At 41.4% G+C, this 20,797-nt stretch overlaps 3 protein-coding genes across 5 annotated transcripts; 1 reads left to right on the top strand and 2 right to left on the bottom strand.

Annotated features, from left to right (window-relative positions):
* Positions 1-96: 96 nt before the first annotated feature.
* Positions 97-5,716, bottom strand: c1r (complement component 1, r subcomponent; the record flags this gene model as incomplete). Its single annotated transcript, XM_079276153.1, has 13 exons — positions 97-463; positions 927-1,138; positions 1,230-1,435; positions 1,539-1,613; positions 2,274-2,408; positions 2,534-2,612; positions 2,744-2,862; positions 3,006-3,153; positions 3,245-3,450; positions 3,875-4,015; positions 4,095-4,278; positions 5,121-5,334; positions 5,691-5,716. The coding sequence occupies 13 exons, from the start codon at positions 5,714-5,716 to the stop codon at positions 97-99; spliced, it is 2,112 nt and encodes a 703-aa protein (XP_079132279.1).
* Positions 5,717-6,665: 949 nt separating this feature from the next.
* On the bottom strand, positions 6,666-11,228 carry c1s.2 (complement component 1, s subcomponent .2). 2 transcript variants are annotated; one of them, XM_079275398.1, is made up of 12 exons: positions 11,125-11,228; positions 10,645-10,843; positions 10,359-10,539; positions 9,571-9,696; positions 9,120-9,313; positions 8,583-8,733; positions 8,378-8,493; positions 8,203-8,284; positions 7,975-8,109; positions 7,772-7,846; positions 7,646-7,690; positions 6,666-7,087 (listed from the first exon to the last, which is right to left on the bottom strand). In XM_079275398.1, the coding sequence occupies exons 1-12, from the start codon at positions 11,136-11,138 to the stop codon at positions 6,885-6,887; spliced, it is 1,521 nt and encodes a 506-aa protein (XP_079131524.1). In that variant the 5' UTR covers positions 11,139-11,228; the 3' UTR covers positions 6,666-6,884. The 2 variants fall into 2 exon arrangements, with proteins under 2 accessions (XP_079131524.1, XP_079131523.1); XM_079275397.1 differs by having other exon boundaries at positions 6,666-7,690.
* A 554-nt stretch (positions 11,229-11,782) lies between these two features.
* Positions 11,783-20,783, top strand: LOC306782232 (tumor necrosis factor receptor superfamily member 5). Of its 2 annotated transcripts, XM_079275495.1 has the most exons (9): positions 11,783-12,104; positions 12,303-12,428; positions 13,718-13,864; positions 13,981-14,074; positions 14,641-14,717; positions 16,786-16,893; positions 18,138-18,188; positions 18,565-18,714; positions 19,816-20,783. In XM_079275495.1, exons 1-9 carry the CDS (start codon positions 12,029-12,031, stop codon positions 19,998-20,000), a joined length of 1,014 nt encoding a protein of 337 aa, XP_079131621.1. In that variant the 5' UTR covers positions 11,783-12,028; the 3' UTR covers positions 20,001-20,783. The 2 variants fall into 2 exon arrangements, with proteins under 2 accessions (XP_079131621.1, XP_079131622.1); XM_079275496.1 differs by lacking the exon at positions 12,303-12,428.
* The last annotated feature ends 14 nt before the right edge of the window (positions 20,784-20,797 follow it).

The raw sequence follows: 20,797 nt of genomic DNA, 5'->3' as shown, positions 1-20,797 counted from the left end.
TACATTGAATGCGTTAACACTGCAGAAAGAGTATATTTGGAGCAGAATGACTGTAGTTCTCTATTTGTATCATGTTGTAATGAATTACTGTACATTTCAGTTCTCCTGCATCATCTTGTTGATCCAGTCTATGTAGTTGACCACTTTGGTATAGACTCCATATGTTCCCGGCTTTCCGCAGTCAATCCCCCAGCTGACGATCCCAGCAGCCCAGAACCGTTCGTTGTTTCTCAGGGCGTAGGGTCCTCCACTGTCACCTTGGCAGGAGTCCTTCCCCCCTTCAGGGAATCCAGCACAAAACATGTTGTTCGTCAGACTTGGTACTTTGCTGCTTCTCCTCTTCAACGGAGTGAATGAATTACTGCATGTCTCCTGCGTCACCACAGGGAGTTCCACAAACTTCATCTTATTTGTCAACATCCGTATGTTGTTCGATTTTGTGATTCCAAATCCTGAAACCAATCTGAAAAAAGTAGAAGAGACAGTCATACGGTGAACTCAGCAGAAAAAAAAGCAAAGCTGTCTCGGAGCTGGGCAAGATTCACATGGCTCTGCAGCAATGGCCCCTTCCCCCCTTCATACCCCAAACTTCTAGCGCTCTTTGCTCAAATCAAACCCAACTTCTCAACAGTGCACCTGTAAAGTTTCGTGACTGCATCTTGCACTTTTGTGACACTATTGCAATGACAAAATCTGTCTGCAGAAATATAAACACCTGGCAAAGTACTCAAAACTACATCTGTTGTAGTTCCAACTGCAGTCGTTGTCACTAGGACCAGTTTGCCATGATGCCACTCACAGACTTACAAGGTGAAAACAATACCAGCATTGACTGATTTCACAAAACTTTTGGTGGAGAAGATAAATAAAATAACATAAAATGGATAATACAGCATAATGAAATGAAACCCAGCAGTTGAATTTACCCCATCGTGCCAGTGTTGTATGTGGCGCCCACTGCTGGCAAACATATTGGCATAATAGATGAGTTGAATGTGACTGCGTCTTGCATTTTTATCAAGGCAATGTCATTGTTGAAGTCTACATGGTTGGACTTATTGTATTGAGGGTGAATGTGGATGGAGGCAGCCAACACAGGAGAGCCCATCAGGGTGGCGTCAGTAAATCCCATGTAAATCTGAAAATCAACAGCATAGAAGGAATTAAATGTCAATTGAAAATCATGGAGGCGATGGGCATGCAGATAACACCTATACTAGCACACTTACCTGTACGGTCTCTTTTGAAACTGGATTTCCATTTGCTATTAAATTATGAGCTGCAGTCATTATCCAGCGGTCTCCAATCACCATGCCTCCTCCTCTGCCTTGATCTAGACTCAGGAGCACTTGCCAGGGGATGGTATGCTCTGGAGCATCACTGCCTCCAATGATCCTTCGATAGGTAGAGATGAGTTGTGTGGGCTGGCCACAAACTGGAGGGATACAGACGTATATGTATCTAAGTACAGACTTTGTGATCCAATTAAGATATATATTAGATTTGCAGGGTTTTATTTTTGTCGTGGAAAGCAATACCTGGTATGCATGTTGGACTGACAACAATATCGTTGTTGGCTCTCCACTCTCTGTCTGCCTCACAGGTGTAGACCACTGCAGAGCAGGGAGTTTGATGTTAATCTTTATCTCGAGTGATGAAGAAGTGTACTCCAGAGTGTGTCAGTACAGCTTGACATCACTGTTGAATGGGGTTACAGGTGCAACAGAACACATTTCTGAACACACCCATCAGTGATGCTTGGAGGGCAGTGAAAGTTATGTTAAGTTGGTGTTAAGTTACTCGTGACCAGTAGCTTTGCATGTTTTAGCCCATTTACTACAAATCATGTGTATGTTACACCACAAGTAACCCTTTTGCTAATAATGTGCTTTCAAAATGTATATAAGTTAATGCTTTTTCATTTCTGCACTCTTGAAAAATCGGTTGGGAGCATTGCGATTGTCTTTCCACAGATCTCAACATCTGCATGCTCTTGCATGCACTAAAAGCACGTGTGGCCGGCCCGGCTATGTCAACACAGCAGAGAGAAGCTCAGATAACATCACACACAGAGGGAGGGCACATTCTCTGCATAGGTCGACATGACTCCAATATATCTCTACAGTTGTTTGCTGCTATGTTAATACTCTGAATGTCGTACATTGCTCTTTTAAACTGTATTGCCACGCAATGATAATGTATTTACTTAAAAGTTTGAAGAGTCTGCAAATGTAAACCAACGACTGGTGGGAATTGTGGGAGAAATACCTCACCATTGATATCTCCAAGGAGAGAGTAAAATGGTTCGTTACAGTGATACTGGACAACAGAACGGTACTGATTCTGAAGGCCAGACAGGAAGGTCACCCCTCCATTCAGCAACGGTTTCGGTTCTCCACAATCAATTACTGCAGAAGAACAAAACAAAGACAAATTACTATTTTGCCGGTAAGACTTAAGTTGTAGTTAATCACAATACAGATTCCATTCATTTTTAGAATGGGTGTTATGTCCGAGCTTAAAGATAACATACTGTGGCATTCCGGCAGAGAGAGGTGCCACTTTGCATTGCTTTGGCACATGGTAGAGAAACCCTCGACCTCCTCACCGTCCTGACAGAGAAAAGAGAGGAACTGATCAAACATCAGCCAATATCTTGTTTTTATATATCGCTCACAATGACAAATAAAGAAGTTCCCTCTGTAGACATTGTAAGAAAGGGGAAAAAAAAGTTTCATCGAACCATCATCAGCTTGTATCCTTGTTCACAGCGCACAAAGATGTAGTCTCTGTAGAAATATTCGGGCAAGATAGGAGTGACCCTTCCTTTAGCCACATTACCGGGAAATGGACACTTTACTCCTGGAAACACATGGACAAGCAGACATGTGACATTAGCTGCACACATACAGTAACTGTTACCAACTGGTGGAAAATGTTTTGACAATCAATATCAGTTGAATTGCTCATCGGCTTATTCCTGCTGTCATTCCTCTCTCCCTCACTGTAAGTGCTGTAGTCCAGGCTCCAGCCTTTGCTCAGGCCTTCACCATCAGTGTGGTAGTCCAGTCTGACAGTGTTGGAGTTTGTGACTATCAGACCTGGACTCTTTCCACCACACAGCTTCATGGGCTCTCTGTCTGGGATGGTCAGCTTTAAAGAGAGGAGTGCACAGCTCAATATTTAACATTATCTTTTTATGCTCAGTTTGTTTCCATTTATTTATATAGCGGCTCGTCATTACCTGCAACCAATGATATAGACAGTTTGGGCCTTGCTCAGTGTCCACGCTCTCGATGTGGAAGATGTCAGTGAAGTTCAGAGCGACGGTGAAGCCAGATTCTACATAAATATTGTACTGACAGGACACAGCTTGAGGCGGGGGGTTCGGGTATCCTGGACTGAACAGGTGTCCTTCTAGCTCATCAAATATACCGCCGCCGCAGGATACTGGGAAATCGGTAAAGGAACATTCAGGTTAAATTCAATCAGGTGCTTCCTTAATGCTTCCCGGTCAGTGGCCCATTCGTCAGCGGCTTAGCTCCCAGCAACCTTGTAACAACATGGCATTGCTAAATTTACTAAGATCTACTGTTCAATAAAGGTTATTAGTTACAACAGACTCTCTCAGATTCTTTGAGAGCTCCCTCAAAGAGAAAATCCTTTTCGGCTAAATCTAAATTGTATAACAATTTGTCACAATTTGTCATAAATGGTCAGTTCCTTGACACAAGCATCCTCGACTGAAATAGACGTTGGATTTGGTCGAAGTAGTTGAACATTGTGTGACAAAAGTTTGACTGAGCATTGTTCCCCCTGCCTCTCAGCCGTAATACATACATACATAACAAGTGTGAATCTGCACAACACTCACACACACAGCTGCGCTGGTCTGCACGAAGCTCGTAGCCGTGATGACAGGCGCAAAGGTATGAGCCAAGGGTGTTGAGGCAGATCTGAGAGCAGAGAGGACCTGAGCCATCCTGAGGTTCTGGCGCAGAACACTCATCTGCGTCTGATAATGAGAGGCACGATGAGTTAGTGGGAGGTCGTTCCGTAGTGGAAGAGTGAAGTGACAGGAAATAGATTTCTACCTATTGCCTGGTACTGTGCAGAGAAGCCCACATTCTGATGGCGCTCTGGGTTGTTGTCGTCCGTCTGGAATATCAGGGTGAGTCTGTTGCCTGGAGACAGGGTGGGCTGGTTGCCTGGATGATGCCCATCAGCCGAGTTCTCGTGGCCACAAAACTTTCCCAGGATCTTTGCATCATAGAGAACCTGAGGGGTCATAAGAGGGATCAAATCTTCATCATGAGGGAACATTGCTGTGAAAAGGGTTTAATACACCATGCAGCACTTATCAGCAGACAAATCTACGGAGGTTGTTTAGCATCTTTAAGCTCATTGTTTTGGTTGAATGGCTCTCAAGCTTAAGGTTTTGGTTAATTATTACTGCACTGATCGACGTATGTTTCAGCAGCAGCTCTGGTAACCCATTGTATGCTACGGATCAAACGGAAGGCAGTTGGAGACGAATGAACTTTAGCGGCTAAAGAGGCACATACTTCCATCAGGAGTTAGCGACCAAACCAGAGTGAAAAGTATATAAATATTGGACGAACATATACCTGGTCTGGTGGCCTGAAGCACAACTAATTTAGAAATGTGTTGTTTACAACCCATTGTACTGCGTCCAAGTGGCATTTGAACTGAACTGACATTGTAAACCATTCTAGTATACATCTGTTTTGGGAAAAGGGGGGTTTGGGGTTAGATTTGACCCCAGTGAGTGACAAACAGTTGCTGAGTCTTGAAGTGGAACAAGCAAGACCAAACCTCCAAAAAAGAACATAGGGCTGCCTCCTTGTGAGATGAGAGACCACTGTATACCCACCATGATGCAGCTAGTAATACTGAGATACACTAAAGCATATTTTGGCAACAACAGCAAAACATGGAGACGTATGTATATAGTTGGTACAAAAAGTGTTCTCGGTTAAGTCGTCAATATTCAAGGCTGAGTCAAGCTGTCGAAACTCGAGTCACACTGTAGTTCAGAACTCAAACACCACAACATTGGTCTTTTGTTTGTTTCATATGTGTTGAAAAATAGCTCTGACTGTGAGGGCGTCGTAATAGCAGCCTGCAGAAGCTTCAATGTCCAGGTGTGTGAAGGTGATTTGGATCTGGTAGCCCTCGGGCACACTGAGGTCCCACTGCTCCTGCAGGTTGGGAGGGTAAGGCTGGGGATACTGGGGGGACTGGACCGCACCATGCATTGGAGGCTCTGGATCAGGCAGCCGCCGGCACTCACAAACTGACACATACAGAAACCTGGAAAGGTGCAGGGACAGAGAGAGTTCGATCTGTTTATCAGTTTGTGGTCGTCTGAGCTGCCGGTCCAAAGTTAATGCAAACAGAAAAAACAAACAGAGTGACGCAATCAACACTGCAGTATAATACTGTTGAGGGTTTACATATGGTGGCATGCTGAGAACAGGATCCCTCAGTCAACCTATTAAACACTGCTCATTTAGTATTGGTTGTACAGAAGATCCAAAATTAAATAAGAAACAGCTCCACAATGACAGTAGGTATTTACGGTGAATTTTGGAATCAAGCTTGAAATTCATAAGAAAAACAATTTCATCCCAACAAATAGATGGGTTTTAAAGTCCATCGAAACTTACAAGATGATACAGAAAGTCCACCCCATCTCTGGATTAAAAGTTATATCTGAGCGTGAACTGATCCGCTGCTGCAGGAGCTAATGCCTCACCTTCGACTGAAACATTAATGTCACCAAGTCTGTAATTTCTAGTGTTTAGCAACTCACTGCGTTGATGCCAGGAATAAGCCTTGTTTGTCTTGGCAAAAACAAACGAGCTCTTGACTTTGAATTGTAGAAAAACAAGATCGATGCTGCAAATAATTCCTTTAAAATAGAGAATTATGAAGATGTTGTTAAGTAGACATCTAAACAACTATTAAATGCAAACTCATTTATCTCCTTCATTTTAGATTATCTATTGAGAATAACTTTATTTAATAAACTTCTCAGGTCCCATTTCACCCATAAACCTCATTATATCACTAGAGGGCGCTATTACACTTGTTTCTGCATCTGCAAAGAAGCAGTTGCCTTTCACTTGAGAAGCAGACATGTTGGTGAAAAATTTGGGGATGAAAACATTGCGTGAAGCAGCTGATTGAGACAAATAAATACAGGGCATTATAATAAAAAAAGAGAAAACTATATGAAATTGTGTTTGTTGCCATCTATGAACATTTTTTGTGTACAGTTCTTCCAGGCTGTTGGTGTAAACATGATTATGTTTTTAGTCCACATATCATATAAATTTAGATAACTGTTCCAGCTGAATTGTTTCGTTTTAAAACATAGCAACAACATGAGTCATTGAAGTTATTGTTTTACATGCGAGGGCATTTTTGCCTGATGAAATGCTTTATCAGTGAAGCACTGAAAAGTATTTTTCAGTGCTGAGTGAAAGGCAAACGTATAAATTATGAAATAAACATTCAAATATTAAGTATTCCAGTGTTTGGGGATCCCTGATGGAAAACGTGTTTTTGTGTGTATCTGATGTTGACAGACAAAATTACAGTACATTATTAAATTGGTTGAAAAACACATTCCTCTGCAGTTGATTTGCAAATTCCTTTAATACAAAAGGGAAGTAATACAAACAGGAAGTATAAAGTAACAATGTGATCACAGCATAATTAATATTGGTACATTTGATTTCAAAATTGTAGTCTTTATTTTCAAAAACATTTATTTTTAAGATATCTGAATCAGTCCTGAAATTGATTACATTATTATGTTTGGTAGAAAAGTATTTTCTCCCTCGTCTTTCCTCTTTCTAAGACTTTTCGATTGCATCTATTGTCTGCTTAATCCAGTCCACATAACGAGCCACCTTGGTATAATAACCCTTGTACTTCTTGTGTTGACAGGGGGGTCCCCAGGACACAATGCCAGTCAGACGATATGGCGCACTGCCTTCAGTCAACATAGGCGAAACAAACGGACCTCCACTGTCTTTCTGGCAGCTGTCCTTTCCATCTGCTCCGGCACAGAACATGTTATTAGTGAAAGTCATGCGTTCGTTAGTAGCTGTGGACGGTGTATCCTGACACTTTGCAAGGGAGTAGGCCGCAATATGAGCGTATTTTAACACAGGAGACGTGTGGAAACTAGTACCCGTCTTTGATTCTGTTATCCCCCAGCCTGACACTGTGCCCAGCTCATTTTCCATCAGGACCCTGTTTACCTCTGGCAGACAAATGGGAAGGAGGTTTGGGCCTAAATTCACCCTGGAAGTGAATCTAATAAGAGCAATATCATTGTCAAAATTGGAGCGTTCTACAAGAGGAATGCCTCTGATGTAGTCGGGATGAATTATGATCCTCTCACTGTCCATGACAACTACATTAGAAAACCTGTTTGATATCGTTCTTCCATCTACCAGTCCACCATACAGTCTCAAAGAGCTTTCCTCTGCCGTTTCCACGACATGAGCTGCTGTGACAGCCCATCGGTCATTGATCAATGATGCTCCTCCTCTGTTCGGCTCTCTAATCAAAAGATGCCACGGTATCTCTCCCATGTTTGCATCCTCACCTCCCAAAATTCTGGCTGCACGGTGTTTTTCAGGCTTTCCGCACGCTGAAATACACATCAATAGATTCATGTGATGTCCGAATTAGCAAATACGAGAAAATATGAGAAATAGATTTAAGGTCGTACCTTCAACGCATTTCGGCATCTCTGTCTTGCCTCCACCTGATACCCATTCACCACTGGCACTGCAAGTGTACAAGTCTGAAAGATTGAAGAGAGCATTTTGGTGAAACATTGAATGATTAATAAAACCAGAAAACTTTGCATTCTTAAAAGCTAGTGAAGGAAAGGAATCAGAAAATGGATGTGTACAAGCTTCTTATAGTCACCATCTCCTTCCAGTGTGTAGTACTTTGAGCTGCAGTTAAACTGAATCTGGTCTTCATACTGAGTGTGTGGGTTATCTGAGCCCACCAACTGAAGGATGCCATCTTCTGGGATATAAGGAAATCCACAATCCACAGCTACACATGGGGGGAAACATTGTGAAGAAAAATGTGAAAAAACAAGGCATTCAAGACAAATTTTCAGCAAAAAATGGTTGCAGTCAAACTCACGTTCACAGGCGTAATTGGGAGTCCATACGCCTGTATTCTGACATGTCGCCACATACTGTGTTGACAGGGTCTGGGTGCCTTGCTACTTTGCAAAATGAGAACTTAATTAGCTTAAAGGTGGTTTAAATACATCAAATGTAAATCTATTAAAACTTCTGGTTCTCTGTATACTCACAGTGTTTACAACGTAGCCAAGATCACAAGTTACTGTCGCTGTTTCACCCTCATGATATTCTGGTTGCTGGGGAGTCACAGTGGAGTGCGAGGTCACCGCTGCTGGACAGACCTTGTCTGAAATTGACATGTGAAAAGAACAATCGTGATCATTTTCCAACAAATACTGCTTTCCCATCGTGTCACAAGTGAGGAGGCTGCAGTACCTCTGGTCTTGAAGTGGAGACTGAAGCCTTTGTTGGTGCCAAAGCCATCGGAGGTGAAGCGGATTTGGACGTGATGCGAGTAAGTGAGAAAGGGAGATGGGGGAGGCGTGTGGCCACAGAATGGCCCCAGAATCCCAGAGGGAGTCTCAATCTGCAAGCAAAACACCAAAGGTAATGTCTCACATTGTACATGTCCCGACTTCCTCTCTGCTCATTTCCCTCTGGTGAAACACACGTGTGTATGTGTGTCCCCCGGCCTGTACATTGCCTAGAAAATGACTCACCGCAAATATAAAGTAAAACACGTTTGCACAAGTATTCCTATGGAAGATAAATCCACTATTATTTAAAAAAAAGACCCAAATTGATCAGACTAAACACCATGAAAATGTGTCACACAGAGAACCTATAAAATGGTTAAAATAAGATGTGTACTTGTCGTTAGATCCATGATTACAACGCTTTTGTCTGAACCTCCACTTTGGTTCCACTCCGAAGTTTTAGAAAAATGTGGTACTTAAGTATTTGAACACCTACACTCAGTGCATCTATGCATTGACCATCAGGGCTTTGCTCCACATCGAAATCCTCAGAGAAGTGCAACTCCAGTTCCAGGGTGGCCTCCACAGACAGGGTGTGCTGACAGTTGGCATTCTCTGCATATGAAGCGGGCCAGGAGGGACTGGATATGTCCCCATTGTACAGCCCTGACAGATCCTTAGTACAACTCACTGTGTTGAAGAAAAAAATGTCATTGTCATCACAGTCAACGAAATCATTGATTACACAATCAGCCTGTGATTCTCCTCGTCTCCCTCCTTCCCCCCCCCCCCCCCCCGGCTTGGCCTGCTTCTGCTTCCTCTATTTCCCTATTTTCACTTCATGTTTCAGTTTAGTTTCACCTTCCTTGATTCGTCTTCCTCTGTCTGATTTGAACTCCTCATTCTGTAAGCATATGCACTGATCCTAGTCGTGACAGTATTTGTACCCGTGCAAGTGCGTTTGTCCGCATCCAGGTAGTAACCATGGCGACAGGAGCAGTGGTACCCTCCGATGTAGTTGTGACAGAACTGTGTGCATCCGTTGTCAGGGTCGTCCTTACATTCATCAAAGTCTGAGGGAGCAAATTAATTAGAGGGTTAGTTTCAAGGAATCGTTGGACACCTGTTGTTTTGGTGGGGATGATTCAGGAATTTGGGATGAAACTCTTGCAGTCGAGCACTCTTAAAGTAACACTGTCGTTTGAAATTCAGGCAAATGCGCTTATTCGCTTCATTCAAAGTTGATATGAGAAGATCAACATCACTCTCATGTTTATACTTTAAAGACGTAGCTGGAGCCACGAGCCGCGTAGCTTAGCTTAGCTTAGCATAAACACTAAAAACGGAGAGGAAACCACTAGCCTGGCTCTAGAAAGGTGAGGCTGTTGGTCAGGACTTAGATCACACATCAGCAGCACCTTTGAACTGAAACTGAAAGTCTTAATGCTGAAGATAGTTCACAAGCATAGGCTTTACTTGTTTATTTGAGATTGGAAAATAAAACGCAACTCACATAACCCTGGACTGGATTATTTTAGAAAGTTTCACTTATGACATTAAATATATCTTAAAATGTAACAATTCAGCTCAACTATAAACTGCAGCCATTGTGAATTGTTGTCTAAAAATATCACCTTCCTAACAGTTCACAGTGTGATTACAAATTGAACTCTTGAACATTTTGGTGGGACTTTTACAACTCAGTATTTCATTTATTTTCTCCTCTACATCTCACCTTGATCGCTATAAAACCCTCTGAAGCCGGTGTGCCTCTTGGTGTTTGAGTAGTCGGAGTGGAACGTGAGAGAGAGGCAGCCCCCCGGGGAGGAGAGGAGCGAGGGGTTCACAGTGGACTGAAGCTCCTCAAATTCCCTTTTGCCACACAGAACTGAGATTAGGTTTCCATTTGAAAAAACCTGGAAAACAATGGCGTTGTAGAGGAAACAATAACATTACTGTAATCAGTTATTAACCATGACTTCTTACGGGAGAACCATTTGAAGTTTATCGTGACCCCTGACCTTTACTGCATCATTTTCACAGTCTTGGCTGTCCTCCAGGTCCAGGTGGATGAGCTTGATGGAGAGGGTGTGACCCTTGTGGGCACACCTGCTCCAGTTCAGACTGGCATGGGGCAAATATCCAGTGGGATACCCTGGAGACTCCACCCATCCCAGCAGCATCGAGTAGGCCGGGCGGGAGAGTAGGAGAAGCAGAAGACTGGGGGAAGATATACGAAAATTCAAGGGAGGAGGTGAAACATTGTCAAGGAAAGCGGAGAAAAAGCAAGGACAACGAAGTTAAGAGAGAAAAAGGCATGACTTAATGTGAGAAAATCCGGTTACACATATAAATGACAGAGAGCCAGAGATGATGAATCACAGAAATACTAATTCACAATGCCAAAACATCCCTCCATCTTACAAGTACTGCACACATCTTTTGCTAATCATTACGGTGGGGTAATCCCTTTGTACTGAAATGCAAAAATCCAAACCCACCTTAATCTTATCATCGTGATCCGATCAAATCCACTCACAAATAAACTACATCTACATCTCTCCTTCCCCTTTTCTCCATAATGTCCTTTCCATCTCTCGCTCTTTCTTGCTACACCCCCCCCCCCTCCCCCCTCCGTTATTTTTTGCAAACGCAGGCATTTTATCAAATTCAATTGTGTTTTTGTATGTTTGCAGTGACGCGGGAGTGACTGCTGGTAAGTGGGATGACAGGAAGATAGGCCAAGCCAAAACCTTTTTAGATCGACTGTTAACTGCAAAATGTCTTTTGCAGTTTTAGCTCAGCAGCATGCCTGCGCCACTGGGACAAAGGTTAAGTGTAAACAATGGCGATGGACAGAAAGGAAAGGGCGAAGTGGAGAGAGGAAATGTCTCATTGTGCTGCTTTGCTATGTGCAGTAAGAGTGCCAAAATCAGCCTTTGGTCCTGTAGCTATACGGAAACACACACACAGCTTACTTCGCAGTGAGAGGGCAGGAAGGAAATGAGGGGAGACAGACACAGAGAAAGAGACAGAGACAGAGAGAGAGACAGAGACAGAGAGAGAGAGAGAGACATGGAGGGGGATCAGCAGATTAGGGTGACTGGGGTTTTCCACTGTGTAGGATTAGAAAAGATATGAGAAGCGGGTAAGGCAAGACTGAGAAGGGGAAACACATATGTAGTCACAGACCATTCAGACAGCAGAAAAAAGAGTCGAGATAGTCAGAAAGGGTAAAGAGATTGTACCTTGAATGATGCTCCTTGAGCTAAGATAATTAAATAGCTGTCATTTCAAAATGGTATGAGCAGGTTTCAAGGAAGAGTGTAGAGAAAGATTGTCATTGGAGTCTTCTACTTAGATATTTTTCATACAGGTGGAGGACTGTAATCGAATGGGCAAGAAATGGCTAATGTGAATTGCAGAAGTGAGGATCAGTACGCCGGAAAATATGGGAAATGCTGTGATCGCTGTGCTGCAGGTCAGTCACCATCCTAAAGTCACAGTTTTACTAACTTATCTGAACTATCTTTTCTTTTGGGATGACAAACTTCTTTACAGAACTGTGCACCACAAACACAGTGTTTATTCAGCGTTTCAGCATTCCTCACACACTGTATTTGCATTACAGCCCGAGATCAAATCTTTCTGTGTACCTCTGTTTTCTCAACTCTCTCAGGACAGTACATGCTCGCCGAGTGTGATAACACAAAGCCAACCAAGTGTGACAAATGTAGACATGGACAGTTCACAGCCACAAAAAATCACTCGGATAAATGTCTCAAATGCAATGTCTGCATGTCCAGTAAGTCCCATACACACACACAGTATTGTACATTCTCGCACACACATACTTATTGTGTACTGCAAACACAAACAGTTCCTTCCTCTTCTACCCCTTGCTGTCTTTGTGTGTCGATTATAGATTTTAGTTTTTGTGTGAACAGCATCACATCCACTTTTTTAACATCTTCCTCTTTCCCATTTTGTTTTCATTAAACCTCTAAACTACCGGTGGGGTCAGTAGTTACACAACGTGCTGTGTAGCCAATATTTTACATTTTGAAACATACCAAGAATGTCAGGCTGAGATTAAAAACCTTGAGTCTTTGATTTAAATATTTCACTCGGTGTTAACATCACATAGTTTCAGTGAAGAGCTGGAACAAGCTTAGAAATGAAAATATGATCCTGTCAGTGTGGAGTAGGTTTATTTTTTCAACCTTGAAAGTAATAACCCCCATACACTTCTAATGTCACCACGTTAGGGTGGAGTCTCATGTATTGTCTTTGCTCTAAAACCTGTGTGTCAAATGAGAATGTAACTGGAAAGAAATGTAATTGTGATCTTGAAAAAGTTAACAGTTAACCCAACTATTGATAATTATTCAAGTTCAGATGCAAAAAGCTTTTTTTTGTCTCTTGTTTTTGAGGCTCTTTTGTCTCTTCTAATGTCTTGCCTCTCTGTGGGGGTGCTTTTACGTGTCTGTTGCCAGAGACCTGTTGTCTCATAGTCTGCTTATACTCTTTCCCAGTGATGGAAGGTAACTACGTGAATTTACTCAAGTACTGCACTTTAAGTACAAGTACCTCAAAATTGCTATTTTATGCTACCTTAAACTTCTACTCCACTACAATACTGTATTTTTTACTCCACTACATTAATTAGACAACAGTAGTTGTTTTGCAATATTATTAATACAAAGTATAAATAACTGATCAATTGCCATATATTGCTGTGGATTAAGCTACCCAGCAGTACAAAAGGTAGCTGGTATTAGCCCCATGCTTTGGCAGCTGCAATGCTAGTGATGCTGACACATAATGCATCCCTAATTATAATCCAGTGATAGAATATTATTCTAGTACTTGTACTTTTGGTACTTTATGTATATTTCAATGGTAATTCGTAACACACACGTAACACAGTGTTATTACATTGTGATATTGCTACTTTTACTTGAAGTAAAAGTATGGCGTACATCTTCTATCACTGCTCTATCCTTAACAGGGACCAAATGTTTACACACAAAGAAACTAAAATGGGAGAGACCTCAGTAGCAGCAACAGAAGACCTTTCTTTGACTCTTTCAGACAACAATCACATTACAGAAAAGTACTGTACAGCTCAAGAGGATGCGGTGTGCGGCTGTGCGACGGGTTACTTCTGTACCAATGATCAATGTGAACACTGCCAGCAAGTGACCCAATGCCTTTTGGGTGAAGGGGTCAAGGTTCAAGGTAAGCTTCCACTGTAAAATGCAAAATAAATGATCATGCAGTAGCTACAGCAAGCATTCACACCTTACAAAACACAGTAAAAAATGGCAACTGAAAAAACGTGTTCCTTTTTGCAGCCACTCACACGAATGGCACAACCTGTGCTCCGTGTCAAGACGGAACCTACAGCAACGTAACAGATTTCCTCTCGGCCTGTCGAACACATACCAGGTCAGATTGTATCTCTGCTATTTATTTATTTTGAAAGCTAAAGGATGTCGATGTATGTAATGTGAATACGACGTGCATCATTTAACAGTCATCCATCGAGTCACGGCAGATGTGAAACATTTTGTTTGGGTTGACATTAACAGTCTACAAACATCCACATCACATCTTCTGTGACTTTATTTCCTCCACACTGTAGGAACTGTTTCTTGAGCTTCTTTGGAGCTTTTACATGTCCCATTCAGGAGGTTTTACAAGGACAAACATTCCCTGTGCCCCCCCCCCCCCCCCTCCAAAATAAACCCCCAAAACTACTTCCCCCAGGCCTCCATATCCTCTCCATGGACTTCCTCCATGTCAGATTTGTATGTGTTTTCCCTCCCAATAAGTTCACTATTAAAAAGGTATGATTTTCATCATGACATTTTTTAGTAAAGTCCGAAGCTTAACTTCCCTTGGAAAATTTCCTTAAATTTATCAGAAATGTACCAACCCTTTGCAACCCTAGTTACAGATACACGACACATCATGTGGATACAAATTTGTTTGGGTTTGTATGTTGTCTTCAGATGTGGGGACATCGGAAGAGTGTTGAAAACTCCAGGAACCCCAACAACTGATGCCATCTGTGGCAACTTCAAATTCCGTAGGTCTCCATTTTAACATTAAGGTTGTTGTTACAAATGTGTATCATCTCTTTAGATCTTATATCTATATCTTATAGATCTAATATTTTAGTGAAACAAAACAACTTGTGCAAGTATGCTCTTATCCTGCATGACAGAGTGAGTTTCTGTTGATCTTCAGTCATGTCATATGACCAAATGAGAGGAAGTAGAAGTTGCACAGATGGGAAAATCATTCCTAAGGAAGAGAGTTACATTACTACCACTATGACCACTTGCTGCAGTTAACACGTGTCTGACAGGAGATGGGGGCGATTCTGTTGTTGTGACTGGCTATAAACCACCTTATGAGGATAGACATTAAAGCAGAAGTTATTGATATTTTTACAACAAAAATGTATCACGTGACAGTGTGAAAACATAAATAACAATGTTAAAAGGGATCTCCTGCGCTTTATAGCAAGTCGTGAGTGTCAACGCTCGGTCGCAATGTTACTATTTTGGTTCACTCTCACGGCTGTCATGGTGGCATTTCTGGCCAAAACAGGCGGCTTTGAAAACCCACCGAGAGTTCGTGACTAAACTGACAGACTTAGTCGAGCATTTAGTAGATATAGAGCCGGATATTTCCCAAAGGCTTCTCTAGAACAGAGACAAAACAAAACAAAATCAAAGCTAAAAAGAGAGTGAAAACTGGACCTACATTCACCAAGCGGCCAGAAACATGACTGCAAATGAATGATAATGTTGCTCCATAACGAATGTATGTTATAAGCACCTGTTTGCTAAAAACTTTGCCATATCATCAACATAAAATGTAATTTGTCACAACTCGTTCTGCTGCACCTGGTGGCCCAAAAAATATGCTGTGAGTGACAAAACACAGAATATTAAGTGTGTGGGACTGTGCCATGGCATACTTTCACAACCACAGTCCTAGGGTTTTAAATTGACCCAAGACGCCACACAGGTAGTCAGAGGATGTAATGTAGGAGTGGAGGGATGTGAGGGAATTAGTGGAAGTTCAACCCAAAACAGGATGCAGTGCTGTGAAGAAACAGGACTAAAGGGGGGACTTCACATGTTGATGAAAGTTACTCCCTAATCAATTTTTTTTTAAATGCATTTAGAAAAACATACTCTACATAATGTCTACATTGCAACGTTTTCATACTTGTAGTATCAGTGACTGACGGAAAAAGTTTACTCAGTTTAATCCAGTCATAAAATAAGTGAAACAAACCAAGTAAACATCAAATACCGATCTAACTTCTAACAGGTGGAAAATGTACCTGTGACACTGTTGTACTTGGAAACAAAACGTTTTCATGAGACAAAATGAAAAAATCTGTTCCAACCACAGGTGCTGAGACTATAAAGTAGTCGATACAGCATTAATAGTTCACAACACACTATAATGTAGTTGTAAGCAGAAGTAAGGACTTAATGTAATTTTATTATAACTATATCACTGGTGTATACAAAAACATAACATTGTAGTATCAGATGTGTATGTCAATCACATGAATACACTTTTTAACCCACATGTGTATAAGTAGTTAATAAATGCTTTATAGCATACTGAAAGTATTTGTTCACATGTGTAATAATACTATCTTACACAGTGTTATCAAGCAATTATCAATATTTTGTACATTAGTTATGGATGCTTCATAAGGCGAGTTATAATTGCTGACAAATACATACACTTAGAAATGTCTTAAACTAAATAATCTCAGTTTACAACTACATTATGGTGTATTATAGTCTGCTATAAACCACTTAAATGTTTAAATACTGCTTATAAATGTTGATAATAATGACTAATAAGTGTATGTCTTGGCATCATTCTTGTGTGATCATAATTTACCAACATTGCCGTGAAATAGAAATTCAATAGAAATGAAGTCCTTTTCATAGGCACAGTCATTTCATTCATTACAATATTATTAATGCCGAATCAAGGGGAGTATTCAGTAATCACTCACTCCCTCTTTACTTCCCATAAGATGCGTTACGGTGTGCAATAAGAAGACCTACTTAAAATATATTTAGGTCTCTCTAAAAACCCCCTTTTCTGTTTATCAGAATGTCCCTGGATATTACCCGCAGGCTTGTGGTCAGGACTCTTGTTGACCGCACTCATCCTGTTTGGTCTCCTCTGCTGGAGGGCAAAACGCAAGTCATACGAAGCAGGTGTGTACAACGTGTAACATGTGTAGGTGCGTTTAATCACTGTTTTTCACACACTTTGGTTAAAGTCTTCCCGAAGAGTCAACAAATGCCCACACAGTGGTAATGACTACACGCACATCTGTGACACACCATTTACTTTGTGTATAGCTGAGGGTCACTGCTTATGTCTGTCACAAATACCTCCTCAGTGTTTCTTTTAAAGCCAATCTATCATTAAAATCTGAGTTTTTTTATATTAAATAAAATAAATGAGTGTGGTCTCGTATTCATTTATGCAAAAAGAAGTGTAACAAAAGAGGAAATGTAATGACCCAGAAAGGTTGAGGAGCTGTTTAGTGTGACGTTACAAGATCGGCGAGCATGACAAACTGAATGAGGAAACCACATCCTGTACATATACAGCTTGACACAATTATTTGGTATAATGTGACGCACATTTCACAGGCAACAACTCATACAGAGAAACAGTACCTACGCATGTCTCAGGGCTGATTGTTTTGACTGACGTTCAGTTTTATTTCATTGACATTTACTGTATTTCCAGTGAAGCAATGTGCCAATACTGGAAACTACATACAAAATGAAATTAAACCGAGAAAGAGGTTGAGTTTCACAACGCGTTTGAAACTCCAGTATGCAGCTTACATAATAGAGTAGTGCAGGGATGGAGTATTTTCGAAGGCCAACCTCGAAAATTAGCACTGAACTGGTTCCCTTGACAAAAAGCCAATGGGATATTTCCATTGGATTTTGGATTATTGCAGAAGATAAGATAAAATCATGACACTTACACATTTTGTCCAGCAAGATAATCTAGTTAGCGCGATGACGTTTTGAAGTCTAATTTCCCCATATGTTCACAACTACCTTTTTAAAAGACACTTATAAGCTTCAAAATTCAAGAGAGGAGTACCTGCTGACGTATTTTACATCCTAGAACAAAATGTGAAAATATCTTAAGCATTTAATGGCTTAAAACATGAGGGGATCTCTAGGTGAGTTGTCACTCACTCTTCTGGTGACTAGATTAACCCATTGGGTCACTAGGGATAAAATCCTGTATGTCATAATCTGGTTCGACCCAAATACATCTAGGAGCAGCGTGTTAACTTTAACACATCACTAGACAAGACCGATAATGACACTGGGCCATTACATCACCATGATGCTGCATTGACAAGTTTTATATCAACGGTTGATGTTTTTTTTTTTCCATCTTCAAGTCTGACTTTTTTTTTCCACAGAGAAAAAGAAAACTAAGATTATTTTACAACACCCTTTCAAGTATACAGGAGGTGAGTGTTTCAGATACATGTGAAAAGTATCCATTAAATATTGAGTCACAGAGCTGTGGTGAATTTGAATTTTACAGATGTATTAATGTGTGATTGAAGACATATAAAGAACTTGTCCTAGAAACAAAGTAGTTCAGATACTTGCAGGGATCACACTTCACATCTCAATGACTATTGTTGCTAAAGGAGGATCATATTTTGAGAGGTTACAGGGCCCCCTATGGGCCGATCATACACAGCTTTTCTCTTGAATAACCCGTACTAAGTTCCAAATTAGATAACCTATTAAACTTATCGTATTTAAATCACGACTACAGTAGATATAAACTGTGGCATTAATACTGATTGAGCTTATTTTTGGCCCTTTTTGTGACAGCCGAGTCCAGTGTTGCCGTTTCCCTGGTTGAAATGGTCCCAGCAGCACCGGTCACTCAGCTGGAGCTGTCTTTACCGTTCACAGAGCTCAATGGTCACTGCCAAGAGAGCTGCGACGTGGAGGACTGCAAACTCCCACTTTTCAACCCAGGTGCTGAATCCTTGAACACTGCTGCACGCACGCACACACACACACACGCACGCACACACACACACACACACAATTAAATAAAAGTGTTCATGTGTTGGCCTTTTTTTATGTCTTTATAAGAGACAGTTGAGAGATGACAGGAAATGTGAGAGTTAGGGTATGACCATACAGTCAATGCGTATGACATGGAACAAAATTCCCCAGTCGGACTCGCACCATTGTGCTTCATGGTCGGTGGCTTTACGTTACCTCTAAACCACGGGTGCACCTTAAAACGATACGGTCATTCAACTGAGCACATACCGGTTATCCTCAAGGCGCTGCTTTACTGCTGTCAGTTTGGATAGCCATGTTTGCCCAGTTGTGCCAGTCCACTCCGAATAAAGCACACACAAGAAGTCTTCTCGGACAAACTAACGTTATCAGTTTTGATCCTGGAGAACTGCTCCACTTTAACTCGAATTATTTTGACCAGAAGATTGGTTAACAACAAAGTCTCGGCGGCTGGTGGATAGCGAAGCGTTCTGTCGAAGGTAATCCATCATCTTCCATGGTAACCGCAGTAACTGTGTTCTTAGGAATGAAAACTAACTTCTGCTTACCACGAGCCAGCAGCCAATCAAGCAGCAGCTAATTAACTTTGGGCATTGCTGTTTTCCCACCCTTGGGGCACTTGATGGCATATTGAGCGCGAGGCATTGCTGCCCTACCATTCTCATTTAGAGCACATTTTTAAGACTGACCTTACATTGTAGAGTAATGATGAATGAAAGCTTGTGATTTTTATGTCATGCATTAATCCAGACTACTGTAACTTCTAAGCTGCCCAGTACCACTAGAACCACACTTTCTTTGTTGCCACTGTGGAGTTCAACCCACCGGTATATCGAAGACACTTTTTCTTTTAAATTGTTAACAATTTGTATATTAGGAGCATTCCCTTTTCCAGCCAAGTTTATAATGACTTTCCATGCTCATAAAAGCTTTCAGCCCCATTAAGATGGCCATTAATCACATGAAGAGCAAAGCATGTTCGATGTAACATTACTTTGAAGGATGGTCACACTGAACATTGATTTTTGTGTTCATTATCCTCCTCAGATGATAACGCGGTCAGTTGCGACTCACAAGAACGAGTGGACAGCAGCCTTCCTATAACCCGACTCAAGGCTTCAGTTGCATTCACTAAATCCAACCACATCAACGGGAGCGCCGGATACTGCACTGGAAACTTCCTCAGGACCTACTCAGAGCCACAGGAGGACGAGTATTGTGAGACACAATGAAGTAAATGTTGTTGCAATAGTATAATGATGGAGCTCAGAGTCCCTCTCCAGCTAAGGGATGCTGCAACTAGTTTTCAAACCTTGAACTGGACCTATTTATTTAAAAAAACACAGAAGATGGTTTCTCTCTTTCTGAAGAGTTGAAGGTGGCTGACGGTTTGCTGCCTCCTGCAGGACTTTAACCAGAGGTTCAGCTTAAGTGATGTGATATTTCTGTGATGCATTTACAATGAACAAAAGCGTTATTTTGAAATCCCTGTGCAGCTCTGTTGCCTGGTGTAGCGTATTCCTCTGTGCCATAGTGCTCCATTGTCCAAAAAGCTATTAAAAACACATCAGTGAGCCACATTGTTGAAGTGATGTGTTACTCCATCACCATGAACATTGGCACTGTAGCTTATTCTGCTGCTGTGAATATGAAGTGTTGATGTTTATTATTCCGCAGCAGAAAATAGCCCCCTACAAATGCTCTATCTACTCCTGTTAGTAACTTATTGCTTAAAACTACAGTGTCCAGCCGCTTCAGAGAAGTACTGAGCCCTTTTTTAGGTTAAACTAAATATTTGTTGGCAAGTCCCAAGTGTTTTGTATTTTTATATTTTGTTATTACACCTTCCTACAGACAAATGGGATTGGTGCTGAGTGCCACAGCGAGACCGATCTGCGTCGGTGGTCGTTTAATGGGATTTGTTTAACTAGTTCCTGGCTTAACCTTTGTTGTAAATGGTGTGTTTTGTAAGTATAATTTAAAGGATATCTAATTAAACTTATACTGTTCAAACTTCTGACACTGATTC

This window comes from Melanostigma gelatinosum, assembly GCF_949748355.1.
Source record: "Melanostigma gelatinosum genome assembly, chromosome: 9".
NCBI lineage: Eukaryota > Metazoa > Chordata > Actinopteri > Perciformes > Zoarcidae > Melanostigma > Melanostigma gelatinosum.
Note: the sequence above shows the minus strand (reverse complement) of the source record. Positions and strands in the feature narration are given on the sequence as shown.